General features: G+C 45.3%; 1 protein-coding gene across 1 annotated transcript in view; it reads right to left on the bottom strand.

Moving 5' to 3' along the window:
• Positions 1-19,926, bottom strand: part of LOC126260512 (uncharacterized) — a 235,222-nt gene extending 215,296 nt beyond the window's left edge. Inside the window, exons 1-2 of the mRNA XM_049957845.1 lie at positions 19,883-19,926; positions 19,598-19,755 (exon numbers count right to left, since the gene is read on the bottom strand). Of these exons, the coding sequence (XP_049813802.1) occupies positions 19,598-19,755; positions 19,883-19,926 (202 nt within the window). The remainder of the gene's footprint in view (positions 1-19,597; positions 19,756-19,882) is intronic.
• Between the last annotated feature and the right edge of the window lie 636 nt (positions 19,927-20,562).

Here is a 20,562-nt window from a genome sequence, read left to right as displayed (position 1 = left end):
CTCCCACGAGGTTTTTCGAATATATCGAATAGGAGAATTTTAATACTTTTTTGATTATAATTCTGTAAGTATAATATAAATTCCTGCAAAATTCCAAGCACTTTCTCCCATATCTCAGCTTCCACTCATAATTTCAAGATTTATTCTTGAGACAACATTTATTAGGTTTAGAAACAAATGTACACAATTTTATAATTCCATCTTCATAGATTCTGAGAAAAAGGTAAACTTTAAAAAATATAATTTTCAAGAAATGCTATTTAAAGTTCCATCTAACGTTTTTTCTTACGTCACCTTTCGGTGGCCCCATATTTGTAGACCCTACTCAGAGTGCTCTTTCGCTTCAGGGCTTCTCTTCTCGTTTCTTGTTTTCTGCCTTTTTTCCTTTACTAGGTCTTCAACCGCCTTTTCTGCTGCAGAAAGACGCTGTAAATCAATTTTTCTCAACTTGTCTTGAGTGAAACTTGCTACGTTAAAGCCTAGTCTCTCTAATGCCTTCATTCTGCCTACGTTCCCATAATTAATTGCAATAACTGTAGCATAAGTTGCAATTCTGACAGTTGTAGCGGATGAAAATGTGGTTTTCGGGGATCCTTTCCGTATGAATGAATTTGGAGACTGATTTGGATCCTGGGTTTTGCCATGAAACACACTCTTTTAGAATTTCAGGACCGGTCAGAAACCTTAAGTGGGCTTGCAACATTTAGGATACACTTTGGAAGCGTCTCCTTGTGAATTTAATCCACGGAATTGTTGTTCACCGAGCTAGTACCGAAGTGTCGCTTCAAAAAGTGGGCGCAGCAGGAAGGTCACATCACATATTTAACAATTTTTCAAGCACTTCGAATGCGATTTCATCATTGAAACTTATTGTCCATGCATTCTACCAATAAATAAAAAATAATTCGAAGATTGACATTTTCGGCCGATTTCATGAACCCCCTTGCTCCTCCTCCCCCCCCCCCCAATGCAATTTAAAAATATGTTGGCTTTCTAACACTGAGGTTACAATAAACTAGGTAGAAGAAAATGTTATAGAAAATAGCTTAACAAACAAGGACAGCAAATTTGTTTTGGTAGGGTCCAAATATGGGATACTTCCAAAACGCTATAAAAGAGCTATAAAAAGAACATCAACATTTCAGGAATCGACGTTATTTTTTAGAAAGTCTTGCCAGTACGGGGAAAGCTAAACATACGCACATAGGATGACATCATTTCAGAACAAAGTACGTATTTATGGTTAAAAATACACAAAAACACATGACAATATTTTATGAAAGAAATTTGCAACAGTCGCAAATTTACAGCTCTGTTTCAGCACCAGCACATTCACTGTGTGCCCACATATTGCACTCACAACACTTGACCCAAGGTTTTCCACTTGAATCCTCAGAAAAGAGACCCTTGCAAAAAATGAAGCTCGCATCCTCAACATCTGGATATTCTCCTAGAGTTATTTCCAGGTTACTGGCGTCATGCACAACTCGTTCCAGAGCAGTACAATCGTCCTCTAAATCTGGGAATTGTTGTATCACTTTTGAAGGCCTTCCCGTTGTGCTGGCTATTAGAGTGATGGTTTTCCCTTTGCAACCCCCATTGTCACCGGAAGGTTACTTCGTCTTACCCTTCTTGACAGCATATTGTTTAAAGGATCAGGCAATTTGTGGCGGTATGATGTTCCAGTAACGAACAGGAACGTGAAGGCTTACGACCACGATTTGTTGCTAATTTCCTGATAACGGGAAGTGGAGCAAGCTCGAAAAGGCTCACTTGCTTTGACGTTCCTGGAAGAGGCTTCGGAGTACCGGGAGTTGAAGTCGAACATGATGGGAAGGCAATAACGTTAGGAGTGATGTCGCGGGTCTTTGATGTCGTAGTACTGCATGTCGTCTCTACTTCAAATGCGGAAGCTTGAAAATCATAATAGGAAAAGACGTTTATTCAAGGAAATATTGCAGTTGCTTCGAATGCGTTTACTGCAATCTTCCCTGTATGGACTTTAACATGTACATTTCCAAACAGCTCCATTAAGTCACATAGTATAAAAGAACGATGGAAGGATCGAATCCGCAGTCTAACTTCCCCATTACAATAAGTTTTCAGTGGCTCATGAATGTCTTGTCCAGAGGCTGCAGCTTACGGATGGAATGAGCAGGAAGAGAGATGGCTGTCACATGGTTTGCTCTAGCCATGTCAATGTTATCAAAGTTCCGACGTAAGTAGAATGTCCATCTAATATCAGTACACTGATGACTCTTCTTTAGGGCTGACTTTTACAACGAAATGAGCAAGCCACTCCGTAAACAGACTATTTTGCACCCATTCAGATGGGTGAGCCCTGCCTGTCGAACCCGGAGGAGATCCTTTCATTAGAAGGTCGGTTATGTTCGTTCGTGGAAAAATGACCATAGGAGGAACAAACTGGCCAGCTGTTCTTATGCAAGCAATAACTGTCACTGCAGAACCTCTCTGCAGAAGTCAAAGCTGCTGTTTGGTTCTTGACCTTTCTCTCTACATATGGGATATTGCTCTGCAAAACTGAAAGACCTGTTTCTTCCACACTGAATGTCCTTTCTGCTGTAAATTTATGCTTTTGGTACGCGTCTTCCAAAAGGTTATAGAAGGCTTGGACATTTGCTTTGTTGAAGCCTAGTGCCCTTGCAAACATTGATCCACAAGGTTTGAGAAATGATAAACAATTTTTGTGTCGACCCAGAAAAAGATCTAGACAGGCTCTACCAGCGCCATTTGACTTGATAAAAGTTTGCAGACCATTTCTAATTGCAAGTTGAAATGCCGTTCGTCTCAAATCTGCTCTAGTATAGCCGTGGAATTTTTGTTCCATGATAAGTAGGTATTCAACCAGCTGTTCCTCCAACTCTGCACCCAAATAGGGTTTACTACTGCAGATGGAGTCATGTCATGTTTTTTACTTAAGGTTTTGAGTGGCGCACGAAGTTCATTAAACATCCTTTTTGCTTTCAGGGTCCCCATTCGCTTTTCGCGGACAGTTATATTTCTCCATGTCCTCTCATTCCAGCACTTTTTCTTATTCAGGTGTACCATAATAAGGTGTAAATGTGAGCTAACCAATATTTAGACCCTTTTCTGTAACCCATATTTAGACCAAATGGAGAATAACGCTTAGAATGGTAGAAACTCATTGACAAAATACCTATCCAATACATAATGATGTGCCAAAGAACTGCGAAATATTAGCAATAAGATGCTGTTAACAAAAATGGCTTGTTTTAACAACTAATGGTAAATAAAATAAAATAAACACGTGTACAAAATGTGTCAAAGTACTCGAAGCGGCGAAATGACGCGCTCTGTACCACCGCACGTAAATACTTACGCTGCAAGCGATGAACTGCTCACATTCGGTTGTTGTCTCCCTTTACAACAGTTTAACTTTTTAACACTGCCGCCACTAGGCTGCAGCACCTGTATGCCTTTGGGCAACAACTAGCTCATATTTAGACCCTACTCAGTATTTGGAGGATTTTTGCTACAATATTTTATTAAATGAAAGTATACGGTATGTAACTGGAATGTAGAGAGGACTGTTGACAATGTAGTACAATTTTCACTTGCACTGATCTCTATCTGTGAATAACGGTCAAGTCTTGAAACCAGTGAACGATGACGTGTCATTACTGTAGAAAAAATTGCTGTTAGGTTGTCTGAGTGGAGTCGTGCGTCCCTTTATATCTGCTTTAGGCGGATGGAGTACACTACTGGCCATTAAAATTGCTACATCACGAAGTTGACGTGCTACAGACGCGAAATTTAACCGACAGGAAGAAGATGCTGTGATATACAAATGATTAGCTTTTCAGCGCATTCGCACAAGCTTGGCGTCGGTGGCGACACCTACAACGTGCTGACATGAGGAGAGTTTCCAATCGATTTCTCATACACAAACAGCAGTTGACCGGCGTTGCCTGGTGAAACGTTGTTGTGATGCCTCGTGTAACGAGGAGAAATGCGTACCATCACGTTTCCGACTTTGATAAAGGTCGGATTGTAGCCTATCGCGATTGTGGTTTATCATATCGCGACATTGCTGCTCGCGTTGGTCGAGATCCAATGACTGTTAGCAGAATATGGAATCGGTGGGTTCAGGAGAGTAATACGGAACGCCGTGCTGGATCCCAACGGCCTCGTATCACTAGCAGTCGAGATGACAGGCATCTTATCCGCATGGCTGTAACGGATCGTGCAGCCACGTCTCGATCCCTGAGTCAACAGATGGAGAGGTTTGCAAGACAACAACCATCTGCACGAACAGTTCGACGACGTTTGCAGCAGCTCGGAGACCATGGCTGCGGTTTTGCTTGACGCTTCATCACAGACAGGAGCGCCTGCGACGAACCTGGCTGCACGAAAGGCAAAAAGTCATTTTTTCGGATAAACCCAGGTTCTGTTTACAGCATCATGATGGTCGCATCCGTGTTTGGCGAGATCGCGGTGAACGCATATTGGAAGCGTGTATTCGTCATCGCCATACTGGCGTATCACCCGGCGTCATGGTATGGGGTGCCATTGGTTACGGGTCTCGGTCACCTCTTGTTCGCATTGACGGCACTTTGAACAGTGGGTGTTACATTTCAGATGTGTTACGACCTGTGGCTCTACCCTTCATTCGACCCCTGCGAAACCCTACATTTCAGCAGGATAATGCACGACCGCATGTTGCAGGTCCTGTACGGGCCTTTCTGGATACAGAAAATGTTCGACTGCTGCCCTGGCCAGCATATTCTCTAAATCGCTCACCAACTGAAAACGTCTGGTCAATGGTGGCCGAGCAGCTGGCTCGTCACAATACGCCAGTCACTACTCTTGATGAACTGTGGTATCGTGTTGAAGCTGCATGGACAGCTGTACCTGTACACGCCATCGAAGCTCTGTTTGACTCAATGCCCAGGCGTATCAAGGCCGTTATTACGGCCAGAGGTGGTTGTTCTGGGTACTGATTTCTCAGGATCTATTCACCCAAATTGTGTGAAAATGTAATCATATGTCAGTTTTAGTATAATATATTTGTCCAACGAATACCGGTTTATCATCTGCATTTCTTCTTGGTGTAGCAATTTTAATGGCCAGTAGTGTATATATAGGAACTTTCTGAGTGGCGCTTGGTGTAAGCATAACTTGTCCGTCTTTTCTGCGCGCTCTACGGCGTCTGACCGCAACTACGTCGCGTCTCCCTGGAGGCTGGCGCTGCCGCGTGGCGCCTCGTCTGTGTATGGCTCCGTCCTTTGTCTTCCGGCGGACACAGCACACTCTGACTGATAATTTTATACTACCGATCGGGTGGATAAAATTCGCCACATCTTTAAGACTGAACGGCATCTTCCCTTTTATGTTCAAAAGTTCGTTCGTATTCTGTGCACCACTTAGCTTCTACACCTCGGTCATCATGTTCGATGGATTACTTTATAAAAAAAGAAAGAGTAATAGCTATTATGTGTAATGATGATAACTAACAAGCAAAGCAATATTAACTTGTACACGGATCGATTCGAAACACAGTTATACAGCAATTGCGATCAGCGATTTCATCTATTTTTCTGCAACTGAATTCAGCAATGAACCAAAAGCTAGGCAATCGGCACTGCCACTGGATGTTGCCTTGCCTTCCGAATCTTGAAATTAGACGCAGCCTTTTCTATGTGTGTCTACGGAAAATATCAAAAAGTGGTTCAAATGGCTCTGAGCACTATGGGACTTAACAGCTCAGGTCTTCAGTCCCCTAGAACTTAGAACTACTTAAGCCTCAGTAACCTAAGGACATCACACACATCCATGCCCGAGGTAGGATTCGAATCTGCGACCGTAGCGGTCGCGCGGTTCCAGATTGAAGCGCCTAGAACCGCTCGGCCACTCCGGCCGGCCGGAAAATATCAGCGACGATCGAAGTCTCTCTGCGCCCTAGGTGGGGCCTACCCAGTCTATGTATAAATGTGGACCTGTGTACTGTTCGTTGGGAGATAGTGATATGTAGCCACCCTTCTGTTATGTTGAATGCTAAAGATCTGGCAGACAATATTAATTTCAGACTTTTTGTACATGATGCAGTTATTAGTAATGAAGTATAATGAGGTGCTATGTGACAAATTCTGCAAAAACATCCAGTCAAATTTAAAGTGGTGCAAAGTTAGGTAACTTGCTTTCAAAGTTCAGAAATGTAAAATGGGGCACATCACATAACACAGAAAAGTAATATCCTAATATTACCATATCATTAGTCACATTTGAAATCAGTGAAGTCATAAAAATACTTGGATGTAACAATTTATAAGGATACGAAATGGAATGATCACACAGGCTTACTCGTAACTAAGGAAAGTGGCAGACTTAGGTTCATTCGTAGGATACTGGCAAAATGGAGTCGGTCTACACAGCAGACTGCTTACAAAACACATGTGCGTCCCATCTTAACAAATTGCTCAAGCGTGATATTGCAGCCGGCCGATGTGACCGAGCGGTTCTAGCCGCTTCAGTCCGGAACCGCGCTGCTGCTACGGTCGCAGGTTCGAATCCTGCCTAGGGCATGGATGTGTGTGATGTCCTTAGGTTAGTTAGGTTTAAGTAGTTCTAAGTCTAGGGGACTGATGACCTCAGATGTTAAGTCCCGTAGTCCGTAATAGCCATTTGAACCATTCTGTGATATTGCGATGCATACATGTCGGAAGAAACTGGTACTGTGGTGGTTACATCTTTTATGAAATACATGAAATGTGCGAATGTGGACAACATTCAGCTATATAGCGGAATGAAGACACTGAAAATTTGTGCCGGACCGGTACTCGAACCTGGATTTCACACTTGATGCGAGCGGTCACCTTAACACTTCAGCTATCCGAGCGCGCATCATGACCAGACCCAAATTACCACATGTCGTCGTTCATGTTTCTACAACCTGCACTCTTACATTCATTATGTATATTCCCATACAGCGGAGACATTTTATTTGAAAGTCAATTGTCCGGTATCAGTGGATAAATATGAAATTCGAGTGCATACACGTCCGAAGGAACAGGCACACAGACAATGACATATGGGCGTTTGGGTTTGGCCGTGAAGTGTGCTGCGATAGCCAAAGTTGTTAAGGCGACCTCTCGCAAGAAATGGGAAATCAGGGTTCGAGTCCCGGTCCAGCAACAAATTTACAGTGTCGTCATTCCTTTATACAGCTGAAGGCTGTTCATATTTGTATCTGCGAATACATTTCACACGCTACTCAAGTGTGTGGGACCCGTAATAAAAGCACTAGCGCGGGATATTCAATGCATACAAACGTGGGCAGCACGAATAATCACAGGTTTATTTGACTCATTGGATAGCGTCACTGTAATGCTGAGAAACCTGAACTTGTAGACAGTTGAAAACAGGCGTTAAACATTTCGCGGAAGTTTACCAACAAAGTTTCGAGAATCAGTAGTAAGTCAAACATCCAGAAAAATACAACAAACCACTTTGTCCCTCTCCCGTAGGGACTGTGATGATATGATTCGGCTAATTACAACTTTTTTCTTTTTTTTCTTTATTGTTATTTCATCCCCCCTCACCCCATATAGACGGCGGGGGCGGGAGGGGAGGGGGTGGATGGGGCTGGGCTGTTTGCCGTACAGTCAACCCGCTCTTCAGCCAATTGACACAAATATCTAAATGAGATGAAGGAATAACAAAAGGGAAGGTGAGATATTTACAATTAATTTAAAACTTTTTAAAGGTGAAAATAAAATGGTTTTTATATATGAGAGATGTGATTTGCCTCCTTTTTCTTAAAACAGTAGTAAAAAAATCTGAAAACGGGAACATAATAAGATTACATTTAAAAACTTTCTAAAAAGTCTTGATGCGTAACACTGATATTAAAAAGAAGCCCTTCACTGGCATTAAAGCTGGAAGGACCTGCTCTGGGATAGGTATTCTCTTGTCGAATAGGAACGGTTTGAGGGTTGAATGGAAGTAGCATATTGATGCAGGACTGGTCTGGTGGGGAGGGGGATAGAGGTGGCTGATAGGATACAGAGGAGTTGGAGTAGAGGGTCATTAGTGGAGCTAAAATATGATGAGGGAAAAGGGCAGGGGAAAGAAGAGTGGAAGGGAAAAAGGGGGTAGGGGAATATGGGGAAGGAAGGGAGAGGGAGTCCTGACGACGTGGAAGAGGTGGGGTGATTTTTAAGTTGGTAGGATTGGTGTGTGTCGGGACTGAGTTCATGATCTGGGAAGGGGAGACGATTCAAGTTCCTTTAGGAGAGTATGTGGAGGGTATGTAGATGTGGGGTGGCTGGGTTGTGTCGATAGAGGCGCGGCAGCGTACTAGGGTTGGAAAGTAGAGGTGAAACTTTAGGATTACTGGGGAAGGCGAGTTGCGGATGGTGCAGTTTATTTGAACGTGTTCAGTGCGATAGAGGTGGGAATTTGGTCCATGTGAAGAAAGATGCGGAAGGTGAGGCGGAGTGCATGGCGTTCAAGGATCTAGAGGGACTTATAGAACTTGTGGGGTGGGAGGGGGGGATATCCACGCAACATTTTCATAGCAAAGGATTGGTTAGTAGATGTGGTTTCACAATGGTTGGTTAGTCTGGGGGAGGGGACCAAACAGCGAGATCATCGGTCCCGTCGGATTAGGGAAGGGTGGGAAAGGAAATCGGGCGTGCCTTTTCAAAGGAACCATCCCAGCATTTACTTGGAGTAATTTAGGGAAATCACGGAAAACCTAAAGCAGGATGGCTGGACGCCGGTTTGAATTGTTGTCATCCCGAATTGCCAGCCTTGTGGCCGAGCGGTTCTAGGCGCTTTAGTCCGGAACCGCGCTGCTGCTACGGTCGCAGGTTGGAATCCTGCCTCGGGCATGGATGTATGTGATGTCCTTATGTTAGTTTGGTTTAATTAGTTCTAAGTCTAGGGGACTGATGACCTCAGATGTTAAGTCCCATAGTGTTTAGAGCCATTTTCATCCCGAATGAGAGTCCAGTGCGCTAACCACAGCGCCACCTCGCTCGGTGTTTCACAGTGGTTGACAGGCTAATTACAGCATGCAAAGAGCTATTCAAACAGTCATTCTTAGGCGTTTCGTACGAGAATGGAACTGGAAGAAATATTAATATGTGGTAAGACGCATAGTTCCTCTGTCATGCACTTCACGAAGGTTCGAAAATGTGGATACAGATGTAGATTTTGATCTTGCAGAACGTGGTACGAAATATAATTGGTGAGGCTTTCGCAGCGACTTTTTAAAGTGCTACCTGTTGGCCATCTTTTCGAGATGGCGCCACCAGCAATAGAGGATGAATCTCTGACAATACTAGCTGCTAGTGCTGGTGAAACGCCAGAAAAACCACTGAACGACCGTTCGCCAACAATTCCGAGAAAAGCTCCAACAGGCAACACGTCGTAGTACACGATGCTCGTGGTAGTTAGTGGTTGGTGATGAAAAATAATATAAAAATAATGCACAGTATTTTGATCAAGCAGGACATTAGAAATCGATACAACACAATCGACCATTTGAAAGGCGAACATTAAGTTATATAACAGATCAAAGAAACTCAATTACTACTTTGAATGGCATTCGAGAGTCTTGAGAACGCTTTTGATTCAATTTACGCGAAATTTGCAGTAACAGCTATTATAAAACAAGGTATTCATTCAACTTACGTTATTACACTGAAGAATACATGCGTCAGTGCTATACCTTTCATCATACTTCATCTAGACTGTAAGAAATTCACAAGTTAAAGGTCATGTGAGCAAGGAGATTCCATAACAGCAGCCGAATATGAAGTTTTTTAAAAAAAGTCTCTAAGCTGACAGGAAAACATTAACTATTAAAATCATCTAGAAAGCTATTAGTGGACATTAATATGGGACGTGTCCATCCTTCGCCTTCATATCAACTTGAACTCTGCTGGAGATACTTTCTGTTAGGTGGCTGAGTGTCAGGAGAGGAACGCCAGCCCACCCTTCCTCAAGAGCCGACACCAGAGAAGGGGATCTGGAGCGAAGCCACGTCCAGACTCATCACAGAGGTGTTTCATTGGTTTCATGTCGGGACTCCGGAAAGGTCAGTTCATTTCAGAGACGTTATTCTCAACAATGCCTCACAGATGCTACTACATAACGGGGTGCGCTGTCATGCTGATACAAACAATGGTCATCTCCCAACTGTCCCTCTATTGTATACAATACACAATGCTATCAAACGTATTCATATCCTTCCGCATTTAGTATATCCTTAAACACAATAGGGTGGGGGGGGGGGGACATCCTAACCACGAAAACACCACACACACCTTAACACCAGCTCCTCTGTACTTCAAAATGGTTCAACGGGTTCTAAGCACTATGGGACTAAACATCTAACCGAACGAGGTGCCGCAGTGGTTAGCACACTGGACTCGCGTTCGGGAGGACGACGGTTCAATCCCTCGTCCGGCTATCCTGATTTAGGTTTTCCGTGATTTCCCTAAATCGCTCCAGGCAAATGCCGGGATGGTTCCTTTGAAAGGGCACGGCCGACTTCCTTCCTCTTCCTTCCCTAATCCTATGAGACCGATGACACCGCTGTCTGGTCTCCTCCCCCAAAAACAACACAACACACACACACACACACACACACACACACACACACACACACACACACACTAAACATCTGAGGTCATCAGTCCCCTAGACTTAGAACTACTTAAACCTAACTAACCTAAGGACATCACACACATCCATCCCCGAGGCAGGATTCGAACCTGCGACCGTAGCAGCAGCGCAGTTCCAGACTGAAGCACCTAGAGCCGCTCGGCCACAGCGGCTGGCCTCTGTATTTCATTTTCGGTACTACACATCATGGCAGGTCATGTCCTCCACGCATTTAGTTGACCCAAACGCTTCCACTGGACTTCCACAGCGTATAGCGCGATTCATCACTCCAAATCATTCGTTTCCAGTCATCCACTGTCCAGTGGCGTCGCCCTTCACGCGACCTCAACCGTCGCTTAGCACTGACTACCGAAATGCGTAGCTTATAGGGAGCTGGTCGACCACTGTACCCCGTTCTTTCCAAACCCCTATATAGTCATTGTGCTACTTGGACTGCTCACAGCAATTTGGAGCTCACAAGTGATTCCTTCCGCTGATTTCATGCAATTTTTTTACAACCACCCTTCACAGCGCTCGACGGTCGCTGTACGTCAGTAAATGAGGTCTGCCTGGTCTTCTTGGTTTAGGTGTGGTTGTTCCTTTGCGTTTCCACTTCACAGTCACGTCACCAACAGTCCGACTTGGGCAGCTTTAGAAGGCTGAAATGTCCCAGATGCATTTGTTACTCAGGCGTCAGGCGACATCCATGTCCATGTTTGAAGTCAGTGAGACGATGTTACCGACACATTTTGCTGTTACTGCTTCTCCCTGACAACACACTGTACTCTCCGCCTCCCTTCATATTGGTGGCCCGCCTCTCGTGACAACTAGCGGTCAGTTCCACATTATACAGGGTGTCCTGATACTATTTATCAGATAGTGTACATGCTAATGGGATGTACACTACTGGCCTTTAAAATTGCTACACCACGAAGATGACGTGCTACAGACGCGAAATTTAACCGACAGGAAGAAGATGCTGTGATATGCAAATGATTAGCTTTTCAAAGCATTCACACAAGGCTGGCGCCGGTGGCGACACCTGCAACGTGCTGACATGAGGAAAGTTTCCAACCGATTTCTCATACACAAACAGCAGTTGGCCGGCGTTGCCTGGTGAAACGAGGTTGTGATGCCTCGTGTAAGGAGGAGAAATGCGTATCATCACGTTTCCGACTTTGATAAAGGTCGCATTGTAGCCTATCGCGATTGCGGTTTATCGTATCGCGACATTGCTGCTCGCGTTGGTCGAGATCCAATGACTGTTAGCAGAATATGGAATCGGTGGGTTCACGAGGGGAACACGGAACGCCGTGCTGGATCCTAACGGCCTCGTATCACTAGCAGTTGAGATGACAGGCATCTTATCCGCATGGCTGTAACGGACCGTGCAGCCTCGTCTCGTACCCTGAGTCAACAGATGGGGACGTTTGCAAGACAGCAACCATATGCACGAACAGTTCGATGACGTTTGCAGTAGCATGGACTATCAGCTCGGAGACCCTGGCTGCGGTTACCCTTGACGCTGCATCACAGGCAGGAGCAACTGCGATGGTGTACTCAACGACGAACCTGGGTGCACGAATGGCAAAACTTCATTTTTTCAGATGAATCCAGGTTCTGTTTACAGCATCAGGATGGTCGCATCCGTGTTTGGCGACATAGCAGTGAACGCACATTGGAGGCGTGTATTCGTCTTAGCCATACTGGCGTATCACCCGGCGTGATGGTATGGGATGCCATTGGTTACACGTCTCGGTCACCTCCTGTTCGCACTGACGGCACTTTGAACAGTGGACGTTACATATCAGATGTTTTACGATCCGTGGCTCTCGCCTTCATTCGATCCCTGCGAAACCCTACAATACAGCAGGATAATGCACGACCGCATGTTGCAGGTCCTGTACGGGCCTTTCTGGATACAGAAAATGTTCGACTGCTGCCCTGGCCAGCACATTCTCCAGATCTCTCACCAATTGAGACCGTCTGATCAATGGTGGCCGAGCAAATGGCTCGTCACAATACGCCAGTCACTCCTCTTGATGAACTGTGGTATCATGTTGAAGCTGCATGGGCAGCTGCAGCTGTACACGCCATCGAAGCTCTGTTTGACTCTATGCCCAGGCGTATCAAGGCCGTTATTACGGCCAGAGGTGGTTGTTCTGGGTACTGATTTCTCAAAATCTATGCACCCAAATTGCGTGAAAATATAATCATACGTCAGTTCTAGTATAATATATTTGTCCAATGAATATCCGTTTATCATCTGCATTTCTTCTTGGTTTAGCAGTTTTAATGGCCAGTAGTGTACATGATCCCAATAGTTTTACTGGTGACGACAGCATATTTTACTCAAGGTCATAGTCAATGAGCATGAACAATGAATACACGACCAAGGTTGAAATTAGGCTTCATAATCAATTGTTGTAAGATCCAGTTATTGTACAGGGTGTTTATAAATGAATATAGGGGTTTTAACGCTTTATAATATTTATTATATTAAACTTACAACTATATACACTCCTGGAAATTGAAATAAGAACACCGTGAATTCATTGTCCCAGGAAGGGGAAACTTTATTGACACATTCCTGGGGTCAGATACATCACATGATCACACTGACAGAACCACAGGCACATAGACACAGGCAACAGAGCATGCACAATGTCGGCACTAGTACAGTGTATATCCACCTTTCGCAGCAATGCAGGCTGCTATTCTCCCATGGAGACGATCGTAGAGATGCTGGATGTAGTCCTGTGGAACGGCTTGCCATGCCATTTCCACCTGACGCCTCAGTTGGACCAGCGTTCGTGCTGGACGTGCAGACCGCGTGAGACGACGCTTCATCCAGTCCCAAACATGCTCAATGGGGGACAGATCCGGAGATCTTGCTGGCCAGGGTAGTTGACTTACACCTTCTAGAGCACGTTGGGTGGCACGGGATACATGCGGACGTACATTGTCCTGTTGGAACAGCAAGTTCCCTTGCCGGTCTAGGAATGGTAGAACGATGGGTTCGATGACAGTTTGGATGTACCGTGCACTATTCAGTGTCCCCTCGACGATCACCAGTGGTGTACGGCCAGTGTAGGAGATCGCTCCCCACACCATGATGCCCTGTGTGCCTCGGTCGTATGCAGTCCTGGTTGTGGCGCTCACCTGCACGGCGCCAAACACGCATACGACCATCATTGGCACCAAGGCAGAAGCGACTCTCATCGCTGAAGACGACACGTCTCCATTCGTCCCTCCATTCACGCCTGTCGCGACACCACTGGAGGCGGGCTGCACGATGTTGGGGCGTGAGCGGAAGACGGCCTAACGGTGTGCGGGACCGTAGCCCAGCTTCATGGAGACGGTTGCGAATGGTCCTCGCCGATACCCCAGGAGCAACAGTGTCCCTAATTTGCTGGGAAGTGGCGGTGCGGTCCCCTACGGCACTGCGTAGGATCCTACGGTCTTGGCGTGCATCCGTGCGTCGCTGCGGTCCGATCCCAGGTCGACGGGCACGTGCACCTTCCGCCGACCACTGGCGACAACATCGATGTACTGTGGAGACCTCACGCCCCACGTGTTGAGCAATTCGGCGGTACGTCCACCCGGCCTCCCGCATGCCCACTATACGCCCTCGCTCAAAGTCCGTCAACTGCACATACGGTTCACGTCCACGCTGTCGCGGCATGCTACCAGTGTTAAAGACTGCGATGGAGCTCCGTATGCCACGGCAAACTGGCTGACACTGACGGCGGCGGTGCACAAATGCTGCGCAGCTAGCGCCATTCGACGGCCAACACCGCGGTTCCTGGTGTGTCCGCTGTGCCGTGCGTGTGATCATTGCTTATACAGCCCTCTCGCAGTGTCCGGAGCAAGTATGGTGGGTCTGACACACCGGTGTCAATATGTTCTTTTTTCCATTTCCAGGAGTGTATTATACGTCAAATGAAAGAGCAACTCAAACAGTTTTACCAAGAACCTTATAAATGTTAAATAATAGCGAAGTACGTGACTGATTGAACTTCACTGTACCCAAGCGCTGGATAGGCCGCAAGGGGCCCAATGATAGGGCTTGCTTTGCATGGCCTCCACGTTCACCCAACCCAACGCCATGTGATTTTTTCAAGGATCGTGTGTACGTGCTTCCGCTACCACCAGACCCCCCTGAATTAAGAAACCGGATTGAAGCAACTGTTACTACAATCACTGAAGACACACTTATCAACATTTGGGAAGAACTCGGCTATAGACATGACGTGTGCCGTTTGACAAATGGTGCTCACATTGAACATTTATAAGGTTCTTGGTAAAGCGGTTTGAGTTGCTCTTTCATTTGACATATTATGTATAACTGTAAGTTTAATGTAATAAACATTATAAAGCGTTAAAACCCCAGTAGTCATTTTTAAACACCCTGTAGAATCAACCCATTACAACAATACAAATAATCAACAAAGTCATAGAATCAACTGACGATTCCTTCAGTCAAAAATTCTTGGAGCCAACCATATATTAGTGATGGTATTAACATGTGGTATCACATTCCACTAAAATAGGTCCAGAAAAAAAGCCCACATTGTTCTTGCTTCCAAGAGCCACTTGCCAATACGAACATGGAACACTGCGGCCAAATTTCGGCCAGAGCTAAAGAAGAAAAACATATGTGTTCCTCATATGTTCCTCGAAGCAGTCTTTCAAGTGTTTGCATTTCAAATCAAACACAATGTTTCGAAGAAAATCGTATTTTCAGAAAGCTGAAGTAACTGACTACAGATTTTTCGCCTTAAAGATCCACAAAAAACCGATTAAATGGTATAACTAGGATAAAAACAACAGTATCCTTCGTAGTGTAGAATTCCAAAACCGCAGTCACTTTCAGTGCTACAAGTTTACGCTTCAGAATTAGTAACGTGTTATGCACCGTTCCTGAGTGGGAGTACAGAACGTGGTTACTCACTTAACGAGGAAAAATGAATCTGATAGTATCCTATCGTATTAGGACACGCAACCTGGCCGGTCTTTTATATGGCTTAATTACACTTGCTAAGTACGTAAGTAGCTTACACTCAGTTTGTACTTACGGTATAGCTAACCGTACAGGGTGTACCAGGAAGAATGGTCTATATTCAGGGATTTGACAGGAACGAACATTCGAGCAAAACGTCTAGTAAATGTGGGCTCTAAAACGCGTACTTTAAGAGCTATGAGCACTTGTTCAAAAGAAGAGATGTGTTTCGGAGCAGAGAAGATGAACAGTTGCTCAAAGTTCTTAAGGCACGCATTTTAGAGCCCACGTTTACAAGATTTTTTTGCTTTGAATGATCGTTCCTCTCATATCCTGAATATTGACCATTCCCTCTTGGACACCCTGTATGAGCTTCAAACTCAGGACACGTCGTACCTTTTATTCTCATCGTCAAAATAAATGACAGTCCTGCTTATTATACAGTTTGTACGAGAAGCAACGCAGACTGTACTGTACGTCCAAATATTTTATCAGCGCTCACAAGTTTTTCAGAGGGTAATACTGTGTGAAATCTTAAAGGCTACTGTATACGTGCTACCTTACTCTACGCAGGTATTAAGTCAGCTAAATAACCCCGAAATACTTCGGAAAGAAAAATACACGCACTCAAAAAATAGAGGTGGGGCCGTGAGTACCTGCGAGGCAGTACTTTCATTACACACGCTGACTTGCTGCGAAAAGATTTAGAGTCGCTAAACCATGCATTTCACGATGCGTAAAACTGTAACAGTCTTTGGCCGCTGGATTCGGAGATTCACAACTGTAGTCCGCCGCTTTATACGCACAAATCCGTGTGTAACAACGAGCTGCGATTTGGCGTGCAACGATCCCATGGATTCAGACGGGTGCAGAAAAGTACAAATTGTAGAAAATCAGAAAACTGCTGTTTGTCTTCGTTCGCTCATTCGTTTGTTGTGTTCCGAAAGTTCCTACCGAGAAAAAGTGTGTAATGAGTCACAATGTACATTAACAGAACACAAGCAGATCGTAGAAATTTAACCTGCAGGCTCCATTAATAACAATCTACTGCTCTACTGGTTGATACTACTCGTGATTACGCCAGCTAAATATAGCCAAGAATGGTTCAAATGGCTCTGAGCACTATGGGACTTAACATCTGAGGTCATCAGTCCCCTAGACTTAGAACTACTTAAACCTAACTAACCTAAGGACATCACACACATCCATGCCCGAGGCAGGATTCGAACCTGCGACCGTAGCAGCAGCGCGATTCCAGCCTGAAGCGCCTAGAACAGCTCGGCCACAGCGGCCGGATCTAAATATAACCTAGTAAGTTAGAATGAAAAGTTGATTCTGAAAAGAGGTGTGGCTCCCACAGCTACATTAAATACACATCTCCGATTGGTGGCTTAATATTTATAAAAGAAAATATCTATTTTACACTGGTAAGAACAAAGGCCTGTTTATAGTACACTATTATTTGTCACACAGCTTAATAATAAACTCTGCCACTTGCCAAATAAGCAAATGAGTGCTTCAATCCTTGAATCTAGTCACTCAAACAGTTTGCAGGAGAAGTGGCTAGTGATGTATGTTTCCAGTTTTCTTTTGGATCGATTGCTTTATTTTAGATGGGAGATTGCTGAATGCCGGTAACCTTATACAGCAACAAAAATCATTACAAAACAAATGTACTTCAACTTGTAGTGAAATACATGTCAGGTTGAAAAAACAGAGGAACTGAAGAATATGCGACGAGGTATAGCGTGGGTGGTCACTGACTTCCTTGGTAGGTGTTACGTCAGAGAAGCTCTGAAAATGATACCCAAAATGCCTATTCAAATGGCTCTGAGCACTATGCGACTTAACTTAGAACTAATTAAACCTAACTAACCTAAGGACATCACACACATCCATGCCCGAGGCAGGATTCAAACCTGCGAGCGTAGCGGTCGCTCGGCTCCAGACTGCAGCGCCTAGAACCGCACGGCCACTTCGGCCGAAATGCCTATTACTCGCGTAAATCTACTGATGTTATTTCATAAATTGTCTGTTCCTTCCACAGCGATTTCTTAGTGATTATAAAGATCTCTACATCTGCATCTACATTTATACTCCGCAAGCCACCCAAAGGTGTGTGGCGGAGGGCACTTAACGTGCCACTGTCATTACCTCCCTTTCCTGTTCCAGTCGCGTATGCTTCGCGGGAAGAACGACTGCCGGAAAGCCTCCGTGCGCGCTCCAATCTCTCTGATTTTACATTTGTTATCTCCTCGGGAGGTATAAGTAGGGGGAAGCAATATATTCGATACCTCATCCAGAAACGCACCCTCTCGAAACCTGGACAGCAAGTTACACCGCGATGCAGAGCGCCTCTCATGCAGAGTCTGCCACTTGAGTTTGCTAAACATCTCCGTAACGCTATCACGCTTACCAAATAACCCTGTGACGAAACGCGCCGCTCTTCTTTGGATCTTCTCTATCTCCTCTGTCAACGCAAGCTGGTACGGATCCCACACTGATGAGCAATACTCAAGTATAGGTCGAACGAGTGTTTTGTAAGCCACCTCCTTTGTTTATGGACTACATTTTCTAAGCACTCTCCCAATGAATCTCAACCTGGTACCCCCCTTACCATACCCCCTTACCAACAATTAATTTTATATGATCATTCCACTTCAAATCGTTCCGTATGCATACTCCCAGATATTTTACAGAAGTAACTGCTACCAGTGTTTGTTCCGCAATCATATAATCATACAATAAAGGATCCTTCTTTCTATGTATTCACAAAACATTGCATTTGTCTATGTTAAGGGTCAGTTGCCACTCCCTGCACCAAGTGCCTATCAGCTGCAGATCTTCCTGAATTTCGCTGCAATTTTCTAATGCTGCAACTTATCTGTATACTACAGCATCATCCGCGAAAAGCCGCATGGAACGGGAGGACGACTGTTCAGTCCCGCGTCCGGCCATCCTGATTTAGGTTTTCCGTGATTTCCCTAAATCGCTCCAGGCAAATGCCGGGATGGTTCCTTTGAAAGGGCTCGGCCGACTTCCTTCCCCGTCCTTCCCTAATCCAATGAGACCGATGACCTCGCTGTCTGGTCTCCTTACCCAAACAATCCAATATGAAAAGCAATGGTCCCATAACATTCCCCTGTGGCACGCCGGAGGTTACTTTAACCTCTCTAGACGTCTCTCCATTGAGAACAACATGCTGTGTTCTGTTTGCTAAAAACTCTTCAATCCAGACACACAGCTGGTCTGATATTCCGTAGGCTCTTACTTTGTTTATCAGGCGACAGTGCGGAACTGTATCGAACGCCTTCCGGAAGTCAAGCAAAATGGCATCTACCTGGGAGCCTGTATCTAATATTTTCTGGGTCTCATGAACAAATAAATCAGTAAATAATATCAGTAAAAGTTTCCACAGAGGCATATAAACAGTCATTTTTCGCACGCTCTACTCAATATTGGAGTAGGAAGGAATCTTGATATACTAAAAATTTCACTCTTCCACTTACCTTTCGGTAACTTTTAGAAGACAGAAGTAAAAATCTTGGAAGTGTTTACCAAAGCACTTTCAAAACAAGTAGATACGCCGAAAGCTTCAAAATGAGACCTAATGTGCACTTCTGTTGACACGAGTTCGCTTAAGGAACATTTAAGCTGATCTGATGTCAAAATGCTCTCTGATATCCACCTAGTTATTTCAAAACACTTCCCGAGCGATCACTGAGATTTTAGTGCGTGCCTGCAGTCATCTTGTGCTATAAATTCTGTACGTGACTTTTTCATCCCCCCAGGCGTCGGAAGCAATGCAAGTATAAACCCAATCTCATTTGAAGAGTGTCAGGACAAATGCTGTAGTCTACGACCATCCGGACGAGAAGCGCGCGTTAGCGGAGAGTTTGAACGCCGCACTGGGTGCGTCGGCCAGGCCGCGCCGCCGCCTACCTGTTGAAGACGTCGCCTCCGCGAGCTGACTGGGGACTGCGCTGCGTCGACTGCTGCGCGTGCGCCGTGTGTCGGAGTTCTGCCAGCCGCTCCGCTCGAAACTCCACACAGACGCGTACTCCCGCGCAGCCCGGCCCGCGGCGCCAATGGGCACCCACCTGGCCGCGTGACGTCACGCAGCTTTCTACCGCCAGTGGCGCAACGCCCGCTCGGGGTGCGGCGTCACGCTGTCCGCGGGTCACTGCGAGCTTTGGCGCATGCGGGTTTGCGCAGAGAGCAGCTGACCAGCGCTTCACAGGGAGCGCGACGTACGCTGGAGCGCTCCTCATTTCGGAATCGAGCTTTCATTCTTAACTTACTAGGTTCTTAACTGAAGCGCCAAAGAAACTGGTATAGTTTGCTTGTGTTGCGTTATTGTATACTTCGAATCGTGTTCCTGGGACAACTCTGTAATAATTTTGGACAATTGGAGTGTCGCATTGTCCTGCTGGAATTGTCCAAGTCTGTCGGGATGCACAATGGACACGAATGGCTGCAGGTGATCAGACAGAACGCTTACGTACGTACCCTTGATAACAGAGATATCTAAAGAAGCAGAATACGGCGCTGCGGTCGCTAACGCCTATACAGGGTGTTACAACAAGGTACGGCCAAACTTTCAGGAAACATTCCTCACACACAAAGAAAGAAAATATGTTACGTGGACATGTGTCCGGAAACGCTTACTTTCCATGTTACAGCTCATTTTATTACTTCTCTTCAAATCACATTAATCATGGAATGTAAACACACAACAACAGAACGTACCAGCGTGACGTCAAACACTTTGTTACAGGAAATGTTCAAAATGTCCTCCGTTAGCGAGGATACATGCATCCACCCTCCGTCGCATGGAATCCCTGATGCGCTGATGCAGCCCTGGAGAAAGGCGTATTGTATCACAGCCGCCCACAATACGAGCACGA

Source organism: Schistocerca nitens, chromosome 5 (genome assembly GCF_023898315.1).
Source record: "Schistocerca nitens isolate TAMUIC-IGC-003100 chromosome 5, iqSchNite1.1, whole genome shotgun sequence".
NCBI lineage: Eukaryota > Metazoa > Arthropoda > Insecta > Orthoptera > Acrididae > Schistocerca > Schistocerca nitens.
The sequence above is the reverse complement of the archived record's forward strand: the minus strand, read 5'-3'. Positions and strand labels throughout refer to the sequence as shown.